Source organism: Agelaius phoeniceus, chromosome 6 (genome assembly GCF_051311805.1).
Source record: "Agelaius phoeniceus isolate bAgePho1 chromosome 6, bAgePho1.hap1, whole genome shotgun sequence".
Taxonomy (NCBI): domain Eukaryota; kingdom Metazoa; phylum Chordata; class Aves; order Passeriformes; family Icteridae; genus Agelaius; species Agelaius phoeniceus.
The window spans coordinates 9113928-9136477 of NC_135270.1; the positions used below are offsets into that span (position 1 = coordinate 9113928).

Sequence of the window (22550 nt, forward strand, 5' to 3'; positions counted from 1 at the left end):
GGGAGGGAAATACCTGCTCCTTTCCTGGCACAAACCAAATCAAGCTGCACCAGGCAATAGCTGGGTTCTGATATTCCAGGATATTCAGTATTGGCTCAAGTAACCCTTTTGTGTGCCTGGCAGAATGCTGTAACTCTGGCAACATCCACCTAAAAATGAATTATGTGCTGGAGCCAGGAGAGAGCATCTGGCCAAAACTAGAGGGCTGGGATGGGTGGCAAAGGATGAAAAAAAAAAAAATTACCAGATTTTTTTTTTCCCTCCTAAATTTAGATGTGCATAACAAAGAAGAGACCACTTTTTAGGAGAGGAGGCACAGCTGACCCTGTGACAGCCCTGCCTGCCCCTCTGTGTCACGTACACACACAGGCAGAAAAGTCCTTGGGTCCTTCACCTGAGCTGCCCCCGCTGCTACAGAGAAAATCTGGGGGAAACCACTGGGCTCAGCCAGAGGGAGTGAGCCCTGCTCAAAGCACTGATAACCCACACCAACACTCAGAGATAAGGCAGTGCCTTGGGCTTCCCTGCTTCAACTCCAGACATTTCATTTGGCTAAAAAACTGGCAAAGCTTTCCCAGCCCTGCAAATCCACAGTGGCACCGGTCTAGGTTTAGGGGTGGGAAACAGGGAAAGCAAAAGCCGTGTCCCAAGAATGAAGACATGGAATAATTTTCATGCTCAAGCAAGGCAAGGGAGAACCCATGTGAAATGAGGGGGAGCAAGAGATGGGACATACCATCACAAACATATATTCTTTTTTAAAATACAAAGGGAGCAAACTGCACTGCAAGTCAAAAAGCAAAGCATTAAATAGAATGTCTTTTTTAACTGGTAGGAATGCCACTGTGATGGATTTTAGCCTACAGAGAGGTGCCGTGCAGCTTAACATATGAACAGCTTTAAAAATGAGCACACTACAGGCCATGCAACATACGTGCAGCTTCTCAAGATATAAAAAAAGATCATATTTTCATACTAAAACTGCACCAATGTCACCTTGCAGAAGATCCACACCTATTTTAAACAAAACATCCCTCTCTTGTCTATTCCTATTCGCAGCCCTATTCAATCAGGCTGGCATTTGAAATAAAGCAGCAGCTTTTATGAGGAAAGCAGGTTTCCCACAGTTAAGTAAACTGCACAACAGAACAGATTAATGGCAAAATACTACATCCACCAGCATGAGAAAAATACAGGCATAACTTTCTCCCCCCAAAACGATTATGCAGTGCTTCTCCCATGTAAAAATGCAAACTGCTTCAGAGAGAAAGCACCGAAATCCATCGGAGTAGTATAGCATACAGAGAATCCTGTTGTCTAGCAACCAAGTGCACCAAGAATAATTCCTGCTTATATTCTGAGATGTATAAATTTCTTCATGCCACTGCACATCACACACACACTCACACACACACAGAAGCACATACCTTTTGCCCCTCTGAGCACAAATCCAAATCCTTCATTGTCTTTTTTCTGCAGGACCACTGCCTTTTCTTCTATTATGCAGTCACTGTAGAGAGAATTCCGAGGATAGCGACCATTATTACATCCCTTCATCACCACTGTAGTAGCTGCTCCTCCAGTGTGCAGGTTCATCATCATCACAGCCCGTTAATCAAATAATATTGCAGTAACCAAGCATGGGAAAATATAGAACAAATAGCAGCAAGGGGAAGACAAAGACTAAGCTGGATGGTAAAAGAGAACATGACAAAGCAACTTAAAATGAATAAAAAAGGCAGAGAGGAAAAAGAAAGAAGAAGAAATCATGCATGGTGGTTTGTGTTCTATATGAATGACTGGATGAACATGTGATCATGTAATCTGTGGGCTAGCTAGGACTCTAAAAGGAAAAAAAGTAAGTGAACTGAACGACAGTATCATTAATAAACTCCTCAATCGTGGATGTACCAGATGCATCTTCTAGTGAAGCCAAAATGAAACCAACCAGAAGAAAAATGAGGCAGCATTTTAAATTTAAAGATAATAAATTATGATTTTCTATTAGCTAACTAAAAGGCACAAATATATTCTGAAAGCTATGCCTTGCATCAAAAGCCCTTTTTCAATCCTATTGAATGTTGCATGCTGCAAGAATCCCACATGATCATCTGACAGCCTACAATGCTAACAACGTGCAGCTGCCTTGGCGTCATCAAGCACAAATTTCCACAGCATCAAGAATCTGCATAATTGAAATAGTAACAAGGCATGCACAAGCAGGAAAACACATTTTCTAAGGAATATTTCCTGTCTCCTGATAAACAATTAATATTATAAAACAAGGAGATGGTATAAAGGACTATTTATGTAAGCAGTATTCCCTTAAAGAGAAAGTAGCCTTAGGAATCTCACTGTCATTGGCTAAGATAAAAGTGGAAGGTAGATGAAGAAAATGCACATTAAAATGGGACCTTTCAGATACAGTGAACGATCTGTAAAAGCCTTAAGGCGTTCAATATCTTTCATTAAACATGAAATTAATAAAAATAAGCTCAAAGAAAAAAAAAATTCAATGCTCTTTTAGGTACCAAAGAATAGCACAGCACGAGTTGCAGGGGTTAAGTTCACGAATTGTCAGCACTGCAAACTATGCTGCTTTAAAATACCTACAGAACTAGTTCAGATAGAAAGCAGTAAGAGCAAGTTTGCTTTCCTTAATTTTTTACTAGCCAACTTCTGTTCCCACTGGTCTGGTACAGAATCCAGTCCCCAAAGCAGTAAAAGCAAGGAGAGACTGGATCTGCCTCAGGGCCATTAATAATCCCCAGGGGGAGGAGGAAACTAAATAAAGAGAAATTGTTGTGACCTTTTTATTTAAAGCTCTGAACAAAGAGAGGGATGATGATATCAGGACACCAATGGACAGCCTCCAAACTCCAGATTTTTCATGCATCACAGACCATCCTTTTGGTGCCTTTCCAGCTCTGCAGGATGAAACTTCCCATGGCTGCTGAAGCAATGATGTAAGGTTGCCTTCCAAATTGCAGAGTGTTTAACACCACACATGAATTCAAACTGCCACAGGGTGACTTTGTGGGCAAGAGATGGTCTCCATCAGCACCCATAGCTTTTGTATTCTCAACTTATTGTAATTTACTGTGTCTCTCAGACATTTCCTGTTCTTACAGTTAAAAAACTTCTGCTTCTTGAGAAAGCCCAACACCCTCCTGCTCAGGGATATCAGGATGGGATGGAATATGCAGCTCTCAGAGCCCACTGAAGCTCTCCATCAACATCCTGATGTTCTAGAAACTGACTGCTCCTGCCAGTGGATTGGATTATTTCCTTCATTTCACCACCCCATTCTCAAGGTGGGTCCCTGTGCTTATCCACTGAAGAGTCAGCAGTGTTACTTTTTTTAATACTGGGTCAAATTAATAAAACCCATTCCCTTCAAGTTTCCTTGTAATCAATCAATAGCTTAATAGAGCTTAGAAGGCAACTTCTGAGATCCTAATTATAGCAAGAGTTTGGTTCAAAGAACCCCCTCGTGTCCCCTCCCTAGATCCCACCCTTGTGTCAGTTCATTTCCATACAGAATTCAGAAGTTTATCAGCTCAGCAAACTCAGGATCAATTCTCCTGGTGTACATCCAAAAACAAGAAAAAAGCATCCAGGGTCCTTCCTTCCAGAGCCAGCTAATGAAATGGATGGGCATTGTCAAGTCAGGCTCACTTCATCCTAATGTACAGATTAAAGGTATAAAAACCTCCTCTGATTTTCTTCTCATGTACAGCACATCTATTCCATAAACTACCCAGTTTTCTACTTCAGTTCATGTACTGAAAGCGGGGATGCAAAATTGCCAACATTTTACAAAATTATGTGCAAGGGGGAGGTGAGAGGGAAGGGAGGGAGAAGCACAACATGATTATTGGTGAGAAAACACACAAACTGATCTCTATTATTTGACAAATACAACTTCCTAATATAGAGTTACAGTCATAAAGAGAACAGCATCACAGCCTGGAAAGTAAAAAGATAGGCTTGAAAAAATCAGATGTGTAGCACTTCTTCCCATTTATGTTCCCTAGATGTAGGGAACCTGCAAAATCCTATGGCTTGAGTAGCTTAAACTTATTCAAGCAACCACAGAAAGCAAATTGATTCTCCCCACACACCTCAGTGCTGCTGAGCAAAGAACCAGCTGCAGGAAAAGGGGGGAAGACAAACAATCACAAAAAAAAAAAATGAACTGATTTTACAGCCTGCACACCCTTTCTCCCAGAAAATTTGCATTCCCAAGAAAAGGAAGCAGAAGAGGGGCAGGGTTTAACCTCTGACTCTTTGCAGTGCTGCTTTTTGCTGGCTTTGCCATTCCAGGGCTCTCTGTGCCAGCCAGGGTGGACTCTCCACTGAAGGTCTGTTCACAGTCCACCTGCTCCTGGCAGGAAAAGTGGTGCCAAATGTAAAACTAGGTCAAAATTTCTCCCCATGAGCCTTCTTGGCAGCATCTCTTTGATCCTGGAGGTGTTGTAAATACTTAGCAGCAGAACACAGGGTACAGCAACCAGTGACAAATGAAGGTGACATTACATTAGGAGCTGCTCAGAGGCCTGAGCTCAAGCAAGAAGGGAAATTTCTTCCCAGGCTCTTTCAGTACAGTGCACAGCTCTGTGTGAGGCCAGGCAGTCCCTGTTATCTATGATATGCCAAATTTCAATAAGCAAAATCCCTGAAGTCCATTTCTGTCCCATCCCAAACAAAATTCAACAGCTTCCATTTCAGAGACGAGTCCTCAGAATATGACCAGTTCCATATGACGGTAATAAAATGAGAAATTCTAAAATCAATAGCTCATTATTTAAATAGGGCAAACGCTGCTTTGACTTTGGGCTGTGTAAGGCCAAGATTCATTGCAGGCAAAGTTAAATGCAAAAGGCATCCTATCAAGTGCAGGACATTTCTGTGTGGAGCACAGTCATAAAACTTCAGGTCAAAATAACAGTCAATGTAAATCTCTGCTTTACTCAAGCAGCAGATATTAGAAAACATGCTTGTTCATCAGCTCATGTACTTTCCTTAACCACTTAAGGCTCAAGAACTGTGCAGAGGTATTACAATTTCCATAACTTCACAGACTGACCAATGGAGAAGGGGAAATGGAAGGATTTGCCCGTGGTCAGACAGATATGTGAGTTTTGAACTCAGCACTGTTCCACATAACAACCATCATTTGTGTGGGCTTTTCTAAACAGCAGGAATTTCTGCTTTGCTTACAGCCCATTGGGATAATATCTGAGAAAGGAAGGAGAAATGTCAAGTCTTTCATAAAGACCTGTATGAAGAAAATAAAGGTTGGAGTGCAGGTTCCTGCTGGAGGCAGGCCCACAAAACCTGGCTTCCTGTTCTCATCAGAGATAACTACACCCTATCTTAAGGCATGACTTATTCCACAAGCTAGAATACTAAATTACAGAGGTGAGACTATCAGGACTACAGGATGTGTTTAGGCAAGTTTGTATCAAGTGTTTCATTGCTGATTTCAATCTGAAAAACAGCAAGTAGAGGACAATCCACTCAAAATTATCACCATTATTGGGAAACAAAAGTGGTTATTTCGTATACTGTCAGTCTCCTCCTAAGGAGAGGAAAAAATGAATGTAAAAAGGAATTATTTTCCTCATTCCCTGCAGTCATCCATCCCCTGGAAACATAACCCAACCTTTTCAGCCTCAGTAGCCCAGCAGTCCACAAGCCCTTCAGTAAGGACTTGCTCTCCTCTTGAGTGAGAAGTGGACCTCGCTCTCTCCAGGCTCACTTCTTTCAGTTGGCCAAGTGAATCTAAATCTCTTCATTAGCCCTTTTTCTTCTCCTCAGCACTCTTGCAATTGCAATCCCTTTGAAAGATCTACTGAGTTCACAACTAGATACATCCTAGAAGAATAAAGTGTTCTGCCAGGTGCAATAAAATGATATCTAAATCATTCCATAAATTTATATGCAATGTCTGGAAGCAGTCACACTAATTCCTTCCAGGATAAGATGGCCAATTTATGGTGGTTATGCTCAAGCCAGAGAAGGGCATTTGGGAAATCTGTTCAACAGGAGGAGCCCTTTGTGCATTATCCAACAGTCAACCCCTGTTAAAGGCGCATCAAAAATATTCTTTCCCTTTTTTCGGGAAATAACCTGTCCTGATACCACATAAAATGGATGTCTACAGCAAACCTTATTGTAGGATCTAGCAAACTTTCAGTGGGAAAACATTTCCTGTTACTGCTGGAAGAGGTCAACCTTACAATTTATAGTCAACTACTCTAATGGCTTCAGGAAAATTGGCTAATCCTACTAATTAAGGCCTTCAAGATTAATGAAGACACTTCCTGTGATTGCTCAAGTTTCCCAGGCATCAATCATCCACTTTTAGGTCTCACAGAAGAGCTCCCACAGCTCTCCTGTGTCAGGCAGAGTAGCAATCACTTGCTCAAGAGGCAGCAGCTACAGCAGCGAGTGGGTTCTGTGCACAGCAGATAGGGAAATACACAGCCTGTCCCTAAAAAACCCACTGGCAACCCAAACAGAAACAGTGGGATGCAGCCAACTAAACAGTCAAGCTCACATTGACCTCTCCCTTCACAGCATCCTAGGATCCCAGAACTGGGGGGGTTGGCCCACTCTGTACAGCTGAGCAATGCTGATGTCTTATATGACAAATCTAATGATTTTCCTTTAGAATGCATGTTTATCTGGAAGTTTATAGCAAGCTGTGTTTGGGAGGAAAAAAATATTTCCAAATAGATGCCTTAGCACTTTCCTCATGGCAGATAGAACCTTGCATTAAAAGAGAAATATTGGAGAGCAGCAAATTTTAAATTGATAAATTCCCTACTAGGCAGCTGAAGATACAAGTCCAAGGAGTATGATCATGATACAATAATTAAAATATGACAGAGAAGGGATGAAGAGAATCACTCAGAGCTAAAAATTCTCCAAGCTGTTCTGCTATTTCATTTAAAAAAATAAACTGGAAAATCAGGGCTACATATGGAAGTGCAGCATGGAGCCAAAAGCTTAGTACTACCTATGGACTCAGCTTCACAGGTGCTCCCAAAGAAATCCAAGAGCAGAATCTTCACAGGCACAGACAATTGGTTGTGTGTCAGTGCCTGACTGGCACAGCTGGCACTCCAACAAAAAAACCCAGAGAAGACACACAAGATCACCATTACCACTGCTTGCACTCTCTGTTCCTCTCTGGCTTTATAATTTGTGGCAAACAATTTCAAATTACAACAGAAAGGACACGGTCTAATTTCTCCTTGGTAAACTTGGCATAGCTGTGTCTTCCTCAGCTGGCTATGATCAAGGCAGATAAAGGAACAGGAAATAAGGAAAGATGCTCCAGCAATACTCCTGGAACCTACCCATATTCATATATTTGTATTTCCAATCTCCTGTAGCAGTGCTGTTTCTCCAGAGTTAGTAAACATCTTGTGGAGTTCTTTGATCATGAGAACAGCAAGGCTGCAGATTTTGCTTTGAAATCCACTGATGAAAGAGGAATATGTCAAACTGTGGCTGTTTTAAAGACATGGACATATTCTCCAGTTCTGGATCTGTACTGCACAGGGAGGGAATCACAGGCTCCAGTAAAACCTCACAACACATCTTCCACCTAAAAAAGGTGTTTCATTCACACTTCTAAACAAGGAATCAAGCCATCTTTATTGGATTTTGAACACTTGATACCCTGGGTAAAAAAGAGCAGTTCTTTACTAAGTCCCCAAACCCACAGTAATGTCAGCCGGGAAGGGATTCAGTAAGAATTAGGAAGTCAGAAAGATGGTGCTGCTTAAAAAATCAAAAATCAACCATCATTTCAAGAAGATACCTATCTTAAAGAGACTAACAGTGCTGTACACTTCAGTAGGTTTATGCTACAAAACTTTACCAAAAAGTATACATTTAAAAGAGAAACACTGAATTTCACAACAGAAGTGCACAGTAGTGGCACAATTTCTTTATGTAGATCCAAGGAGAAACTTGGTCTCTCTCTCTCTCCCCCTCAGTCCACATTCCTGTACTCAGCTTTTAATTCCACTTATTATCATGCTTTTTGGTGTGCAGGAGAAGGGAGTAGCCAATCTAAAGTAATACTTTTCAAATAAATCGATTTGGCTATTGGTACTTGAAGGTTGTTTCCTGGCTTCACCTTAAGTTGCTGAAACTGCAACAAGTAAAGTAAAATATTGATACAGCAAACCAGGAAGTCACCTTCCTGGAAAGAGGAATCATCCAGTAAAAGTCTGATTCTCTATTATGTAGGAATCTCAGGGTAGGATATGAAGGCAATAAAAAAAAGTCAGTGGTAAATTCATAATCCTAAGCAAATGTGTATATAGAGGGTATATATGTAGCATACCCATGTATGAATGTATTTATGCACACTCAGAAAAATCCCAAGTATTTTAGCCTTTTTTAAGAGAAATGTTATTATTCTTTCACATCTGCACTAGTAGACAGAAAACAAAAAATCACTGTGAGTGAGGAAAGTGGTGAAATGAACTCAAAAATAAAAGCTTAATTCCTCTGTATTAATTAATTTCATTTTTCTTTTAAAAATGAGCAGTCATTTCAAACATCACACGTGCCAAAGTGAAAATCAGACATGCAGGCTATGGAACAGGAGAGTTGTATAGCCCAGAGTCCCTCTAACCCCTTCACACAAATGTTCCACCTAGCACAGGAATATTTTGGGTTCCAGCACACTCCACTTGCACCTGATACTTATCAGCAATTTTCAGTTTTATTTATCAAGCATTTGAGCAATGTGAGCCTGGACTGTGGAAATATTAATATTCATTGCTAATACGATGAGCCTTGGGCAAACAGGCTGTCCAAACACTCACATATGTTTAGGAAACCAGGATATTTATCTAATAAACATTTCACTGTTTAGGTTTGTATTTTCCTACCCCAAACCAGCTGCAGTTCCACCCTCAGATGTTGCCACCAAACCACAGAGAAACAGGAATTTTCTCCCTAATCATCTTAACATATTTAGATAAAAGGAATATTAAATATAGGTGTTAAATCCACTAGTTTCTTATAGTTGTTTTTTTTTAATTCATAATTTTCCTGCTGTTTTTGCTAAAATTGGTCATTATTATCACAGACAACCTCAGTACCAAGGAGAGGAACATGTTCAGGGCTATCAAACAGGACAAGTGACAAAGGCAGAACAAGGGAAGTGACTTCAATCACACCTTGGATTTAAAAGAAAATAAACAGAAAGTGTTTTATTAGCACTTTTTAAATGTGCTACAAGCCCTTTAAGGTAGCAGTTTGACCTTGGAAGTCTTTAAAACAATTATTAAACTCACAGTACATTTTGGTATCATAACTCCACTTGCTCCGAGAGTCTAAACAAAAATAAACTACAAAATAGGGGAAAGAAACTGGTGATTTCAGGACTGGTGCCAAACATGAGTTTCAGATTAGTTTTAAGGGATCCCTCAAGTTTTCCATCACATCCTGTTTGATATGATGAGCAGGAGGAATGATCATCCTCCTGTCCTGCATTCCTTGGAAAATAAACACAGCCCTGACCACAAGGAGTGTGAGTAGCCCTGAGTGTACATTTCAGCTTTATAGATGGAACTATTTCACTCACAAGTCTGCACTGTACAGAAGAGCACAGTGATTAATTCAATGTTAAACACACTGCAAATTTTTATGACAAAAAATGTTATTCCTTTAGTATATAACTTACAAGTAAGTTTGAACTTCTGTCTCAAAACAAATGAGGCCTCACCAAAGGCATAAAGTTATTCTGAAAACATCTTTATTCTTCTCCAAGAGCTTTAAAAATACAGTGTACAGTGAGAAACTTTGATTTTCTAGGATTTTGCACTAAAGAGCTGTAAAGGTGATGTGAATTTTTCACATATCCCTTTAAAAATCCTGACTAATCATGTTATTTCACAGTCTCATTAACATCAGAAAGGAGGTGGCAACTCTACCTTATTTTATGAAATATATTCACCCTCTCCCTTTCTCTAATTGCAGTAAGCTCTTGAGTTATTTTAAGTCTACTCCAAATTTTGCTTACCTGCAAGACAAAATGTCCATCTTAACAGCTCTCCTGCCTCCCAAAACCATTATTTTCAGCAATTCTGTCAAAGCATGGCCAGTTTAGTCCAAAATGCTGGTAGCAGTTAAAAAAAATCACTGACTTTACAATTTTATTTAAATTGTCCATGACTTCTCTTAATTATGTGAATGTTGAACTGGAGCCTATCTTTATTGCCCCCTTGCCTTTCACATTCAGCTCATTGGTTGCACTGATGTGGAATTTCTTGGAATATGAAGCTTTCTTTTTTTGTGTACTGGAGACAAGGTAAAAATATTGGTTTATCATTTCAGATGCATAGATTTTAATGCATTTCAAAGTTTATGGTGCTGGAAGTGGTTGCAGTAGAGGTATAAACCACCTCTGCCATAGGTGCAACTGCTCCAGGTTAGGACATGCTGGTGTAAAGGATCCCACAATCTACCCAGTACCAGCCCTGGTTTTCAACTGGAGCACCAAACTCTTAATTCTGTTATCTGGGCCCTATAAAAAATTAGAGAAATTAGAAGGCACATGGGTAACAGGATTTTTTTCCTCCTAAAGATGCAGTAGCCACTTTTTCTTAGTGCACATATTCAACACTCGCTATTCCTCTGCTCAGAACCTTGCCATGAACTCAGTTTTTGTGTAACACTTATCCCTTAAAGCCAAGCTTTTGTTGATACATTTTAGTGCTTGTCAGACACCATCTCTCCAAAAACAGGCTGACATTTTGTGTCAGAGAGAGCAGGGAGCCCCAGCAGCATCACCAGCCACTCAATTGGTGCATCTGCCAATCATTGCCATGGAGCAGCCCCTTAACATCCACGAGGATGGAGAGAGAGAGCATCTGCTCCTGGCTTGGGGAAAGAGGAGCACTTTCAAAGGGCTTGGATAAAGCCCTGCTCTGTCCAGCAGGCTCCTGGCATTCAGCAGCAGCTCAGGCTCTGGATTCAAGTCTGAAACACACAGGACTAAGCCCAGACCTCCTTTAGTCCAGGTGAATGCTCCATCACCAGCTATTGTCTGCTCTTTAGCTGTTCCCTCTTTGTTGGGTTCAATACCATTTCTTAAAGAAACACTGCTCGAGCACATCTGGTTTGCCCCAGGAGGAACAAGGCACCCTCCTCCCACACCTTCCTTTTGCACCACCAAAAGAGACTGAGCATGAAAATCCACCCCTTTCCAATTTTGGATCATTTCAGCTTTCAAGAGGAACAAAACACATACGCTGCCTGCCAGCCACCCTGAGAATGTTGCCTCATAGATCAAATTCTCCAAATGCAACAAATATTTGTGAAAATCTGCCTGGAAAGAGAGGGTGAGATGGGGGAAGAGTGGTTGAGATCACTCCCACTGGAGGCAAGCCCACAGTGCGAGTTCACCAGTTATTTGTTCCATCTGGGGCTGCCAACTGCATCATTCCCAACCAGAGGCACCATATGGAGCCTTTGCTCATCTGGTGATGAGGTGACAGCACGGCAGCCAAAGTTGCCCTGGGGCAGGGAATTAAATCATCACAGGGGCTGGGACACAGGAATGGAAAACACCAATTATTAGGAACCTCATCATCATCCTCCTTTCTCCCCCCTCCCAAAAAATCCCATTTGAATCTCCTGTTTTCCTCTGCTCTAATTATGTGGCTCTTGTTTCTAACCAACCTCAAAAACTTGTTCTGCATCTCCACTCCTTTTTCTTTTCTTTTTTCATTTCCTCTATTCTAATTTAAAGAATAAAACCCACTTTATTCTTCCGCCATGCACAGGACACAGGCTGCTGCTTTCAGTGGTGACATTTAAATCCATGCTCTCCTCCAGCATCCGGCCAGAGGAGTTGCAGAGGAAATCCTGCTGAGCCTGGGAGTACCAATTGCTGTACAGGAAATGGCACAGCCCCCAAATCCCAGCCCTTGAAAGCAGCAGCTTCTCTACTCCTGGCACACAGTTAAGTCTGGACTAGCACTAGAGGTAGATCCTAATAGTTTTTCAGAAAGAGCATTGTAATTCTACATTTGGAAAAGGCTGTATATTTTTTTTCCCCTCAGCTCTTGAGCTCTCCTTGCTAACACTTATCACTAAAAATTTAGGCAAACATGTAGCCCAGAAAATGGATTTTAGTCATTAGTTACCAAACCATTAGCTGCTAAAAGCTGGAATCTTACTGAAGTGGGTTGAGCAAACTTCACTGTTAAGGCAGCAAACAACTTAAAAATGCACTTAGAAGCTAATGGAAACTTTTATCACTCACAGTAGTGTTTTGCATCTTACCATAATTGTATTAGACCTTAATAGTGCAATTACAGTACAGGTTTAGATGGAGAGGCACCACAATTCAGATGCATACACACACACACCCTTTTTACCACCTATTTCAGCAATTCCTTTCAATATTTGCTGTAGCCACCAGCACAAAAAGCTCCATTGTGGCATCACACAACAGCAGGGGAGGCAAAGTGCAAAGTTGTTTATTAGCAACCAAAGGAATTTCCATTAGAAACTGAATAATTGTAAATTAAAAACTTCACATTTCACATTTCCACCTGCTCCATAGAGGCTACAATGTGTTAATTATTGCTTAAATACATATGCAATTCTTCAAATTGCATCAAATTATGCTCTTCAAGTTAATGAGGCACAAGGTATTAAAATTGAGCTACCCTTGACTTTCTGCCTCACATTAAGAGTAGCTCAGTGCTATCAGGCTGTTATACTCACAGTTAATTAATTAATTCAGAAAAGGCAAGTCCAACAAAATAACTTTAGACATCAAGGTGAGATTACATGCACACAAAACATTTTACATACTTTTTTCCCCCCTACAATTTGGCTGGTGCTGACCATTCTCTGTGCTCAGAAGAACCATGATATCACATCTGCAGAGACTTTAAATCATTAAAATCTCAGAGAGCTTTCAGATGTAACCACATCACTGTCTCACAGGGTTATATTTAATTACAATGATGACCATACTCAGATATTTCTGTTACCATCTTCTAAGCAAAAACTGAGCTATGTGTATAGGTAAAAAAAGTTAAAATGCCGCTGGTTTTACTTATTTCCACCAGAGGAAACCAAGGACTATGTTTAAAATATATGCCTGCAGGTAAAATCAGCTGTAAAATCACTTTCCACTTATTATCAATGTGTCATCCCAGATTGTGGATTTATTGTTAAGAGTGAGCAGCACCATTTTAATCTCCTTATTCCCATTTCCTTCAAGAGATCTCCTGAACAGTACAGACTTCCCAGGAAACATTGGTACAGTGGAACCGGTGATATCCAACAGAAAACAAACAAAACAGCAGCTCACAGAATCCTAGAATGGTTTGGGTTGAAAGGGACCTTAAGGATCATTCAGTTCCAATCATCTAGTTCTTACTCAAATTCAGAAAATCCCATTTATTTTCCATGTAACAACACTTCTCTCACTGTTCTGCCTGGGCAGAACCAACACGAAAATGTGGGAAGCAGGATATAAAATACAACAACAGCTCTTATACCTTCCCTCCATTTTTGCAAGGATCCATTTGCCAGGATTTGGTGGATTGCTGCCAGGCAAGCAGCACTCAGCAAGCACATAAGCCAAATTCCCCACCCCAGGGACCCAGGGCCACCATAACCAAGGAGAAAATCCCTTTGCTCCCCCCATCAGTTTTACATTCCTCACCACTTGCAATGGCCAGAATTCCACTAAAACTTTCCATCTGTTTTAAATCTATATTTTATTATTTAAAAATCTATATTTAAAGAGATGAGCAACTGCATTTCTCCAGAGGGAGGATTATTTATGTGAAATATCCACATGAAACTAGATGAAAGTATTTCTGCATAGGACTGAAAGTTTCCACTAAAATAGATGTGGAACACATCTAATGCTTAAACCACCAAGACAGCCCCACTTACATCACAACTTTGGGACAAAGGTATCCAACAGGCACATTCTGTGGGCTAAAAAAATTAAAAATATAACCAAACTCTCCACAGCATGCTGAGTTGCAGGGGCAGAGAGCACCAGCTGTGCCAAGGAGTCTCTCTGAGCTGCTCAAGGATAAATCTTATGCTGCTCTATCCAACAGCACAGATGACAACAGCAACAGAGAACGGCCTGGAAAGAACTTCTGAGAAGAATCTCCATTTTTTTATTAGGTGTTTGTATGTAAATTGGCTTTTGAAGAGCTGCTCCTATCAGCTTCTACACTTGTGGGACATGGATGTTGCCACCTGACTCCAAGAAGGGATAGTAGGGTGAATGAATTAAGCCTTTAATTAAGTTTTCTTACAGAATACACCATCCTGTTTTCCTTTTGGTCTCCCTCCAGAAAAACAGAACAAAAACCATAAGGCAATCAATTTGGTCCTGTCATTAATGTGGTGGCAACCAGCCTTTGGAAAAGGTTATTTGTCATCACATCCTCTCCTGTGAGCTCCTTAATGCTGCTGGAGCCATGGGATGTCAAAGAAAGGGCACCAGGAAAACTTCTGCCACGCAGGGGTTGGACCCAGCTAAAGAGTGTGGAGAAAACCCCCATGTGAAAGTCAATAACTCTGTGGAGAAAGACACAGAACAGGCAGGAGACCTCCCATTCATGTGCAGATTTGATTACACTGGCCTTGGCATTCAGTTGTGTTATTGACTTTTCCTGCTGCCCTGTTCTGCTGGCAATGGGAGATGATGCAGTGAATGCAGTAGGAAAAGTTTCCACTGTCGTGCCCTAAAGTTCCCAAATTCATGGGGGCAATGGATCCTGTTTTCCACCACACCAAATTTATCACTTTCACACAGCACCACACTATGTCCCATATCATTCATGTCTCCAGAGTATAAAACTAAGTTATCACTGTATTAACAGTCCCTTTCAATTTAAAAGGGTGATAACATTTTATATTTGAAATTAAACAACTAATTAATTCCACATATTTTCCTGACTGAACAATCCACTGCCCCATCTTGAAAGAATTAATCAATTCCCTAAAAAAAAAGCAGATAAAAATTGGTCATTTCTAAATGTTTACCTTAGCTTTAAGTTTTTAAATTTTTTTTTTTTTTAATTCAAACATCCATTCTATGCGTTAGCAGTACTTTGTATCATTAAACTGGAATTCAGCCTTGATCAATTAACTCATTTACACCCTACAAATAATTTCATTTGTATTAACTGCTGACAAATGCAGGGAGGAGAGAAAAGCTCAGAGATGTGGCAGAGCAGTGCTGCATTATCTTCTTGCAGCTTCAGTGGTGTATCTGCTCTTTAGGACAAGGAGTGGGGATTTAAACTGAGAGAATAGATATTAAGAAATAATTCTTCCCTTTTGAGGGCATGTCATCAGCATTTAAAGCAGATGATACATCAGACCTGGTAGTCTCAAATACTATATTATATTTCTATGATATTTAGTGACTATTTGCACGGGCAAGCAAGTCTCAGTGCCTTTCTCCACATTAGTAAGCATCCTTCCCATTTTCCCAAAGTTAATGTATGGATAACTGATCTCTTATGCAAAGCTGAAATAGGATTTAATGAACCTCCATTACTCAAGTTGCACATTTTCCTCAAGATGAAAAATGCCATGTACAATGTATTTTCCTGCATGTGAATAAGCCCATTAATATAGATTTCTGAACAGAGTGTTTCTACTCAGCAATTTCTGCCCTTTGGGAGGGAGAAGGAAAGGGAGAAGGGAGCAGACACTTCCCCTCACTCCCCCACACAGTCTCTGGAAAGGAACTGGATCAGCTTTGTTAGTACTTTGGATTCAGAGCTGTTCTTAGCACAGAGGCACAATTGCCTTCTGACAAATGTTTACAAAACCTTTGCTGCCAGCATTAAATCTGTTCTAATGTATTCTTCCCCGACTTGGATACGAAATAACAGAGAAAGTAATCAAAGCAATACAAATCCGGCAATACCAAAAATTGCTCTCATTTTCACACCTTGTTTGCCTCTTTGAATAATTCCCCTCCCTGAAGAAGCCCTTGTGAGGAATTAAATCTGGATGTACCACCAAGAGACATTAATCTCCAGACAGGTTCTGAAATGCAAATTCTCTTTGCTTTAGCAGCAATGCACAAGCATCAGTGAAATCACCATTCAGAGGTACAAAAAGCTGATTTGCAGCCTCAGTCAGGTACCTGAAACACAACTTGGTGTGTTATTGGTTTTTTTAGTTTTCCTGGTGTTACTTTACAAAGATTCAAGATTTAGCATTCTTTGCTGAAAAATGTCTTAAGCAAGTCTACTTTTCCACTGTATTTCTTGGAATTTCACATTCATTTTGCTTTCTCCTACCTTTTCCTCTCAATTTCCACTATTACCCTTCCAAGCTGATCCACTGAGTCTTGGATTCTCCGTGGAAACTCAAGGAGAGTTTTCTTCCAAACCTTGTCAGGAGAACTCTGCTGCTGCCCCTCTCTCTACTCAGACAATTAACAGATATCAACTGCAGACACACTTCATAAATAATTTATATAATGCTGAACAAAAGTTCATTTTTTCCTGATTAGCTCTCCTGCTCAGTCCTGAATCAGGTAAGATACATTTTTTGAGAGCTTTACTGTTGCACTGGACAAACCCAATAACTTTAGGAAAAAAAACCTCAAAACAATAGAGAAATAAACAACAACCCCACCCCCTGAAAAAAAAAAAAATAAAAAGGTGGAAAGGAAGGTTTTGATGGAATTGAAATTTTGTAATGAAAAAAAAATCTTTTGTTAGAAAGTAGCAGAAGGTTTCCAAGTGGAGTTATTTGATATCTCTGAGGCAACATGCAGCAGACACAGCTTCTCTCCTTTGCAGAAACAACCCTATCCATTCACACTGAAATACAGAGACAAAGATATGGATTTTGTAGACTAATGATCACTCAAAGAACCTTGCAAAAAGCCAACTCTTCTCACTGCAAACGTCCCCAGTAACCACTGAGTCTGCTCTGCAGCGCTTGTCTCAGAGTATGGGCTCACAGCCTCTCTTGACAACTTCACCATCATCAGACTCCCCCAGTCAACCACATCATGTCCAACTGGGAACTCCCTCCCCAGATTCCTCAAATCACATAGAAGCTATGTCTGAACCTCAGAACAAAGTCTAAGATCACAGAACAACACCAACAGTTACCATATTTTTTTTAGTATTGTGCTACATGAAACTCTGCCATTGCTTTACACATTTCAGAGTTTTTCTCCTACAATAATTATGGTTTCCTTGCAAACAAACAAAAAAAAAAAACAAAAAACAAACCCAAGCTGCAATTGGACACTCAGGAGAAAAGCATAATAATTCCAGTGTGCCACCAAAACTTCAAGAAGACACCAAAAGCTAACTGAGGTTCTGTGCTTTGAAGGTCATCCTTTCTACCAGCAGTCACCTGTATGTTCAAGGTATATCCATGGGGGAGAAGAACCTGCTTAAAAATCATTAATTCTCCACAAATAAATAATCTGATTTCTCATTTCCAGCAGCTTCAGTTCTACTCAGGTTCCAAAGTTACTGTTCAGAACCACAAATCTTTCACCACTCCCAAAACAGAACAGTGAAACTCATGACTTCACTGCTCCCGAATTTTCTACACCCATCCCGTATGAACAAAGAAAACTGCAATAAAAACCAATTTAGAAGTAAAATGGTATCCTCAGAAGTTCTGTTTAGTGATCTGCTTCCCTCTTCCCCTCCAAAGCCTAAACCAAAAGTAACAATTAAATAAAACCAGGGAAAGTTTTGTAAACAGATTGCAACCAAAAGGAAAAATTCTTACCTTGAAGCATCAAAGCTGTCATAGGATCCAACAGTGTAGTGTCTAAACAGCTTCTTTGTTCTATCTGCTCGTGTTTCTGCACAGAGAAAAAAGAATTTTCAACACTTCTGCATTTCTTAATATTCCCACACAGTGAATAAATCTAGTTTCAAGGCATTTTGGAAAAAAATGTTGGCTTTGGAGATATTCTTTTATGGCATCAGACACATCAAGTGAATAAGGAGAACTTCCTGGAGATCATGAATCACACCAGTCACAAGTTTTAAAAGTTACACTCACATTCTCAGTGGCAAAAACTTTTGTGTCTAATATTTGGGTCTTTTATAGCTAAGAGGCAAAATAGAAGAAGAAAGAAAGACGAAAAAAATCTGCAATAGATATGCAGAAATCTGAAAGGTTGGGAAAATAGCCAGAATATGCAAATCAATATTTTTTTGCCTAACTACAGGCTAGTCCTCCAGTGAAATCACCTTTGGTTTGGCTAAGATACATCAAAAATCAGATGGAAAAGTTTCCAGTTTAGATTATAACCATCAAAGTTTCATCTGCACAGCTGAGGGACTCTCCATGGAAGGACAGCCTGACACAACCCCAGCAGATTTTATTGATTCTCCAAGCCAGCCAGAGCCCCCAAGGCACAGCACCTCTGTGGCACAGCTTTTAAGGATGGTACAAATGGCTGAGAGATTGGTGCTGTCAAATGACCAAGGGCAAGCCTGAAGAGAGAAAAAGAACATCAGAGCAGGATGGAAGGGCTTTGAACACAGCCAAGGAGCAGAAGAAAGTCCTGGGAGGCAGATCTTGGGAGGAAAGGTGGGAAAAATGCCTATTTCCATGCTTTAACCAGTGCAGCTAACGTGTAACTGGATCATGCTCCCAGCTGGAGGCATAAATACAAATACATCCATAATACAGAGCAATTCCAGCTGGAAATGTACATGACAGTTGCAGCTGGCTAAAAGAGTAAGAAAGTTGTTTCTTCAGAGCTGTGTACCAACTGGCAAGTGCCAAGAAAAGCAGTACTAGGAAAAACCAAAAATACTTACATTTATATATGTTATGTGGAGACCAGCTAGCCCCCATCCTACAGGATGGCCAGAAAGGGAGAAAATTCCTATTATAATATGAACTCTACTTGATAGCTTAGTTTATTTTGTCCCTTTGTCACTCACCTACAACCTGTATTTTCTGCCTAAAAGGCCTTTCCTTTACCACCAATTCCTGCTCCTACTGCACAAATTGCAGTCTGTTCCCCATCGAGCAACATTCTTTTTTCATGCCACTCTAAAAATCAGGTTCACACCAAGAGACAAACAGAAGAAACACAGAAAATCATAAACCTGGAGTCCACTTTGAGTTTCCCCTGGCCTGTTCTCAGAAGTCCCTCAGAAATTATTACAAGAAATAAATTATGATAAAGAACATTTTGAAATCTTAAAGCAACTGCTTGAGCCTTAAGGAGCCAGATGTTCCCCCTGCAGGATCTGTTTTCTATAGCATGATATTTCATTGCTATAAGGAATACAAAGTGGGTGGGAGGGATGGGAATGCACAGCAAGACAGAGAGCTTTGTTCAGCTCCTCAGGACTGCAGAGCCAGCACTCTTCAGCTGCAGCTTAGGTCTGCTCCCCTCTGTTTCCCCCCACTCCTCTGGGTGCAGTCAGGGATTATTTGGGAAAACAGAAGCCTTGCACGGTGCTGAACTCGAGGCTTAGTGGCAGTTTCCCAGGCTGCTGTGTTAAGCTCCCTAATTACCCTCTATTCCCTCACCTCACACACATTCCAGGCTGCCCTATTACACAGCACAAGTACAGACACTCAGGAGCAGGGGGGGAGGACCAGGAATCTGCCATCAGAATGAACTGGGGACTGAAAAATGAAAAGGATTCCATTCTCTGACTCGACAAAAGAACACAAAGAACCCATAGGTGAATGCCTAACAAATGATGTTCTGAATTCAAGCCAAATATAGCACAGGAACACTGTTATAGATATATTTGCACCAAGGGGTTAGCTCCAGGTTTCCCTGGATTTGTACCCATTCTTGTGTCCCAGGTTTTCTTAAGACCAGAACTCTTTATCAAAATGCTTTGCAGCAAGTTAGGACCACCTAGCACTGACAACCCCATCATTATTTAACAAGCTTTTACCCACAGAATCTTTTGAGGATTTCTTCTTAAGCTTGGTTGCAGACAGATTAGAAAGATCAGCAAGAAGATATGGACATGAAGGTGTAGAAACACATAATTATCTTTATTAAAATAAAACTGCCAAATAATTATAATAATACTGCATTCTTAATGAGAGAAATATCTGTCACCACAGATGAAAAGTCACTACATCAAGTTGGATCAGTTCAAAAAGTTTTTCTAAGAGGTAGAACAAAATGCCAGGGTTTGCAAAAATGGTCCAGTTTCCTTTACATTGACAAAAGACAGAAACATTGGGACATCACTTGAAATTTCTAGATCTCTTGAGAAACCCATATTTTACCAGAGTAACTACCATAAGAACACAACTTTTATTTTTCCTGGTCCATTTTCCATTGAAGCCTGTGGAACCGCAGCAGAAATAAGCTGTGTGACCTTGGCAATAGTGGCAATCAAAATAATAAAGCTCCGGCTGTTGCTTTATTAGAATCGTTTATTGTTGCAGACATCTCAGTAAGCAACAGGCTCAAACCCTGCCCTTCCAGAATGTAATTTATAGAGTTCAAAGAGGGGTGAGCATTGAGAAAGCGTAGGTGGAAAACATTTCCTCCTTTCTCTAGCTCAGGAGCAGTGAGGGCTTTCCTCCAAATAAACGTAGGACTCCCTGTAGGTTCTCTGTCTCAGTCTCATAAGTGACCACAGGACTCCAAGAGATCTTGCAGACGTTATCAAAAACTGAAAGATCACTGAAAAGCAAGAAATAAATTTTGGACTCTAAACCACTCCTATTAGACCACTGGTGCCTTGTCTCAGCCCACATCACAATTGTGGGCCTGTTCCAGCAGCCAGCCAGACTCCCACCCTGACACTCCTGCTTGGACTAGGTTGCTCACCTATTTGATATTGCTTTGGAAGGTAAAGCACTTGGAGGGGTGTAGCAATGTATTTGCAAGGTCTAGGCCACTGTGTGCCCCAGCAAACCGTTCCTAGTTATTCTCATCAACACCCTCTGGAATTTGTCAAGGTTACTAAGACCTAAATTGTGCTAAATTAAGAAAGAAGAGGCTGAGAAACAGACTACCAAGACCAGAAGAACTAGATAACAGAGATAGAGAACAGAGGGCTGTGAAACAGCTGGACTGTAACCAATCACACACTCTGAGAAGTGCATGCAGAACATGGGAACCAGATAGAGACACCAATCAAGAGATGCGTGATCAGCGTGTGCAGTAAAGTTAGAATGTATAAACAAGTACATAATATAAACAATAAGCAACTTTTATTTAATCATATTAGTTAGTTATCCAAGAGTCCTGGTTTCCCACAGAGGGGCAAAAATCCCAAAGCAACTGTCTCCACTCTTTGACTCCTCCCTGCTGCTCCTGCAGGGCATTTCGGCGCCGTGTTTCCAAGGAAACCGCGCAGGATGCTCTGCCAGCAGGGATGCTGCCAGAGCAGCCAGCACTCTAGGAAAGGTTCTGAGCCACCAGCATGTCCACAGGATGAACAGAGGAAACAGGAGTGCAACAGCAGAATTTGTGCTGTGATACTGGGAGGCAAGAGAGCAGCAGGCTCTCCCCAGATACCACTGGCATTTTTATCCCCACCCCAAAACATGCAGCTTTTCCTTCTTCCTTCCCTCCTCCCAGTGACAGCCCTGGGAGATGTTTCACTCTCAACAGACATTTATAGATGTTCTCTGCCAGAGCAGTTCAGGTACAGCTCTCTGCAGGTAAAACACCCAAAACAGTGGCAGAAATAAAGGCCTTCCCTCTGCACCTTCCCCTTCCTGGGGGAAAAACCCTTTCCCAACCATTTATGCTGGGGGTTAGATCAGAAGTTATTCAAAGATGAGGAAAGCAGTCTAATAATAAAAGCAGCAGATATTGACTATTCAAGGACACTCATACTGGTTTGCAACAAGACAGGACCCCTATCTAAAGGGATTTTCCTTAAATCGATCTGAACTTGGCCATAAGAAAAAGTGGAGAAAAAGTTCATGGGATTGAAAACACCACTAAGAAGAGCACAATTTTTTCTATCACAAGTACGTTGCCATCTTACTGCAGGGGTTCCAAACAGTTGTCTCCTTATCACAAAAGTTCCATACCTTCTTGGTGTTTCTTGTGGGCAGCTCTCAGAGCACTGACTCTTCCTCCTTCACAAAGCAGCCAACTGACTCCAGATCCCTTCTCACCCAGCCACCCCACTCTTTTATAGCACTCTTCTTCTCATTGGTCACAGCTGTGGCCTGTTAAAGTCAGGCCTGCTCCTAAATCTTTGCTAATTGGCCCAGCTGCAACTCCTTAGGGGTAAGATTACTTTCTATAATATCTTTATTTTCTTATATTCTATCCCCCTACACCAAGTATATCCAAAATATCTGCCATACCAAATGATGCTCCAGAAAATAATCACATTAAAAGATAAAAATATTCTTCATACCACAAACTGTGAAGTCTCAGTAACTTATTTTACTTACTCCTGTTTCCCCTCAGAAAATGGAGATTCATCAAAACTAGATTGTCTATTAAATACAGAAAATTAAAATGGTGACAAGTGAGAAGATTTTTCCAGCCTATGATACAATTGTTT

The 22550-nt window shown here is 40.7% G+C and overlaps 1 protein-coding gene across 8 annotated transcripts in view; it reads right to left on the minus strand.

Moving 5' to 3' along the window:
- Window positions 1-22550, minus strand: part of SHANK2 (SH3 and multiple ankyrin repeat domains 2) — a 250193-nt gene that overhangs the window by 115502 nt on the left and 112141 nt on the right. For all 8 annotated transcript variants that reach the window (XM_077179594.1, XM_077179592.1, XM_077179591.1 and 5 more), the window contains 2 exons: window positions 17806-17881; window positions 1428-1510 (listed from right to left, as the gene is read on the minus strand). In XM_077179594.1, the coding sequence (XP_077035709.1) occupies window positions 1428-1510; window positions 17806-17881 (159 nt within the window). The remainder of the gene's footprint in view (window positions 1-1427; window positions 1511-17805; window positions 17882-22550) is intronic.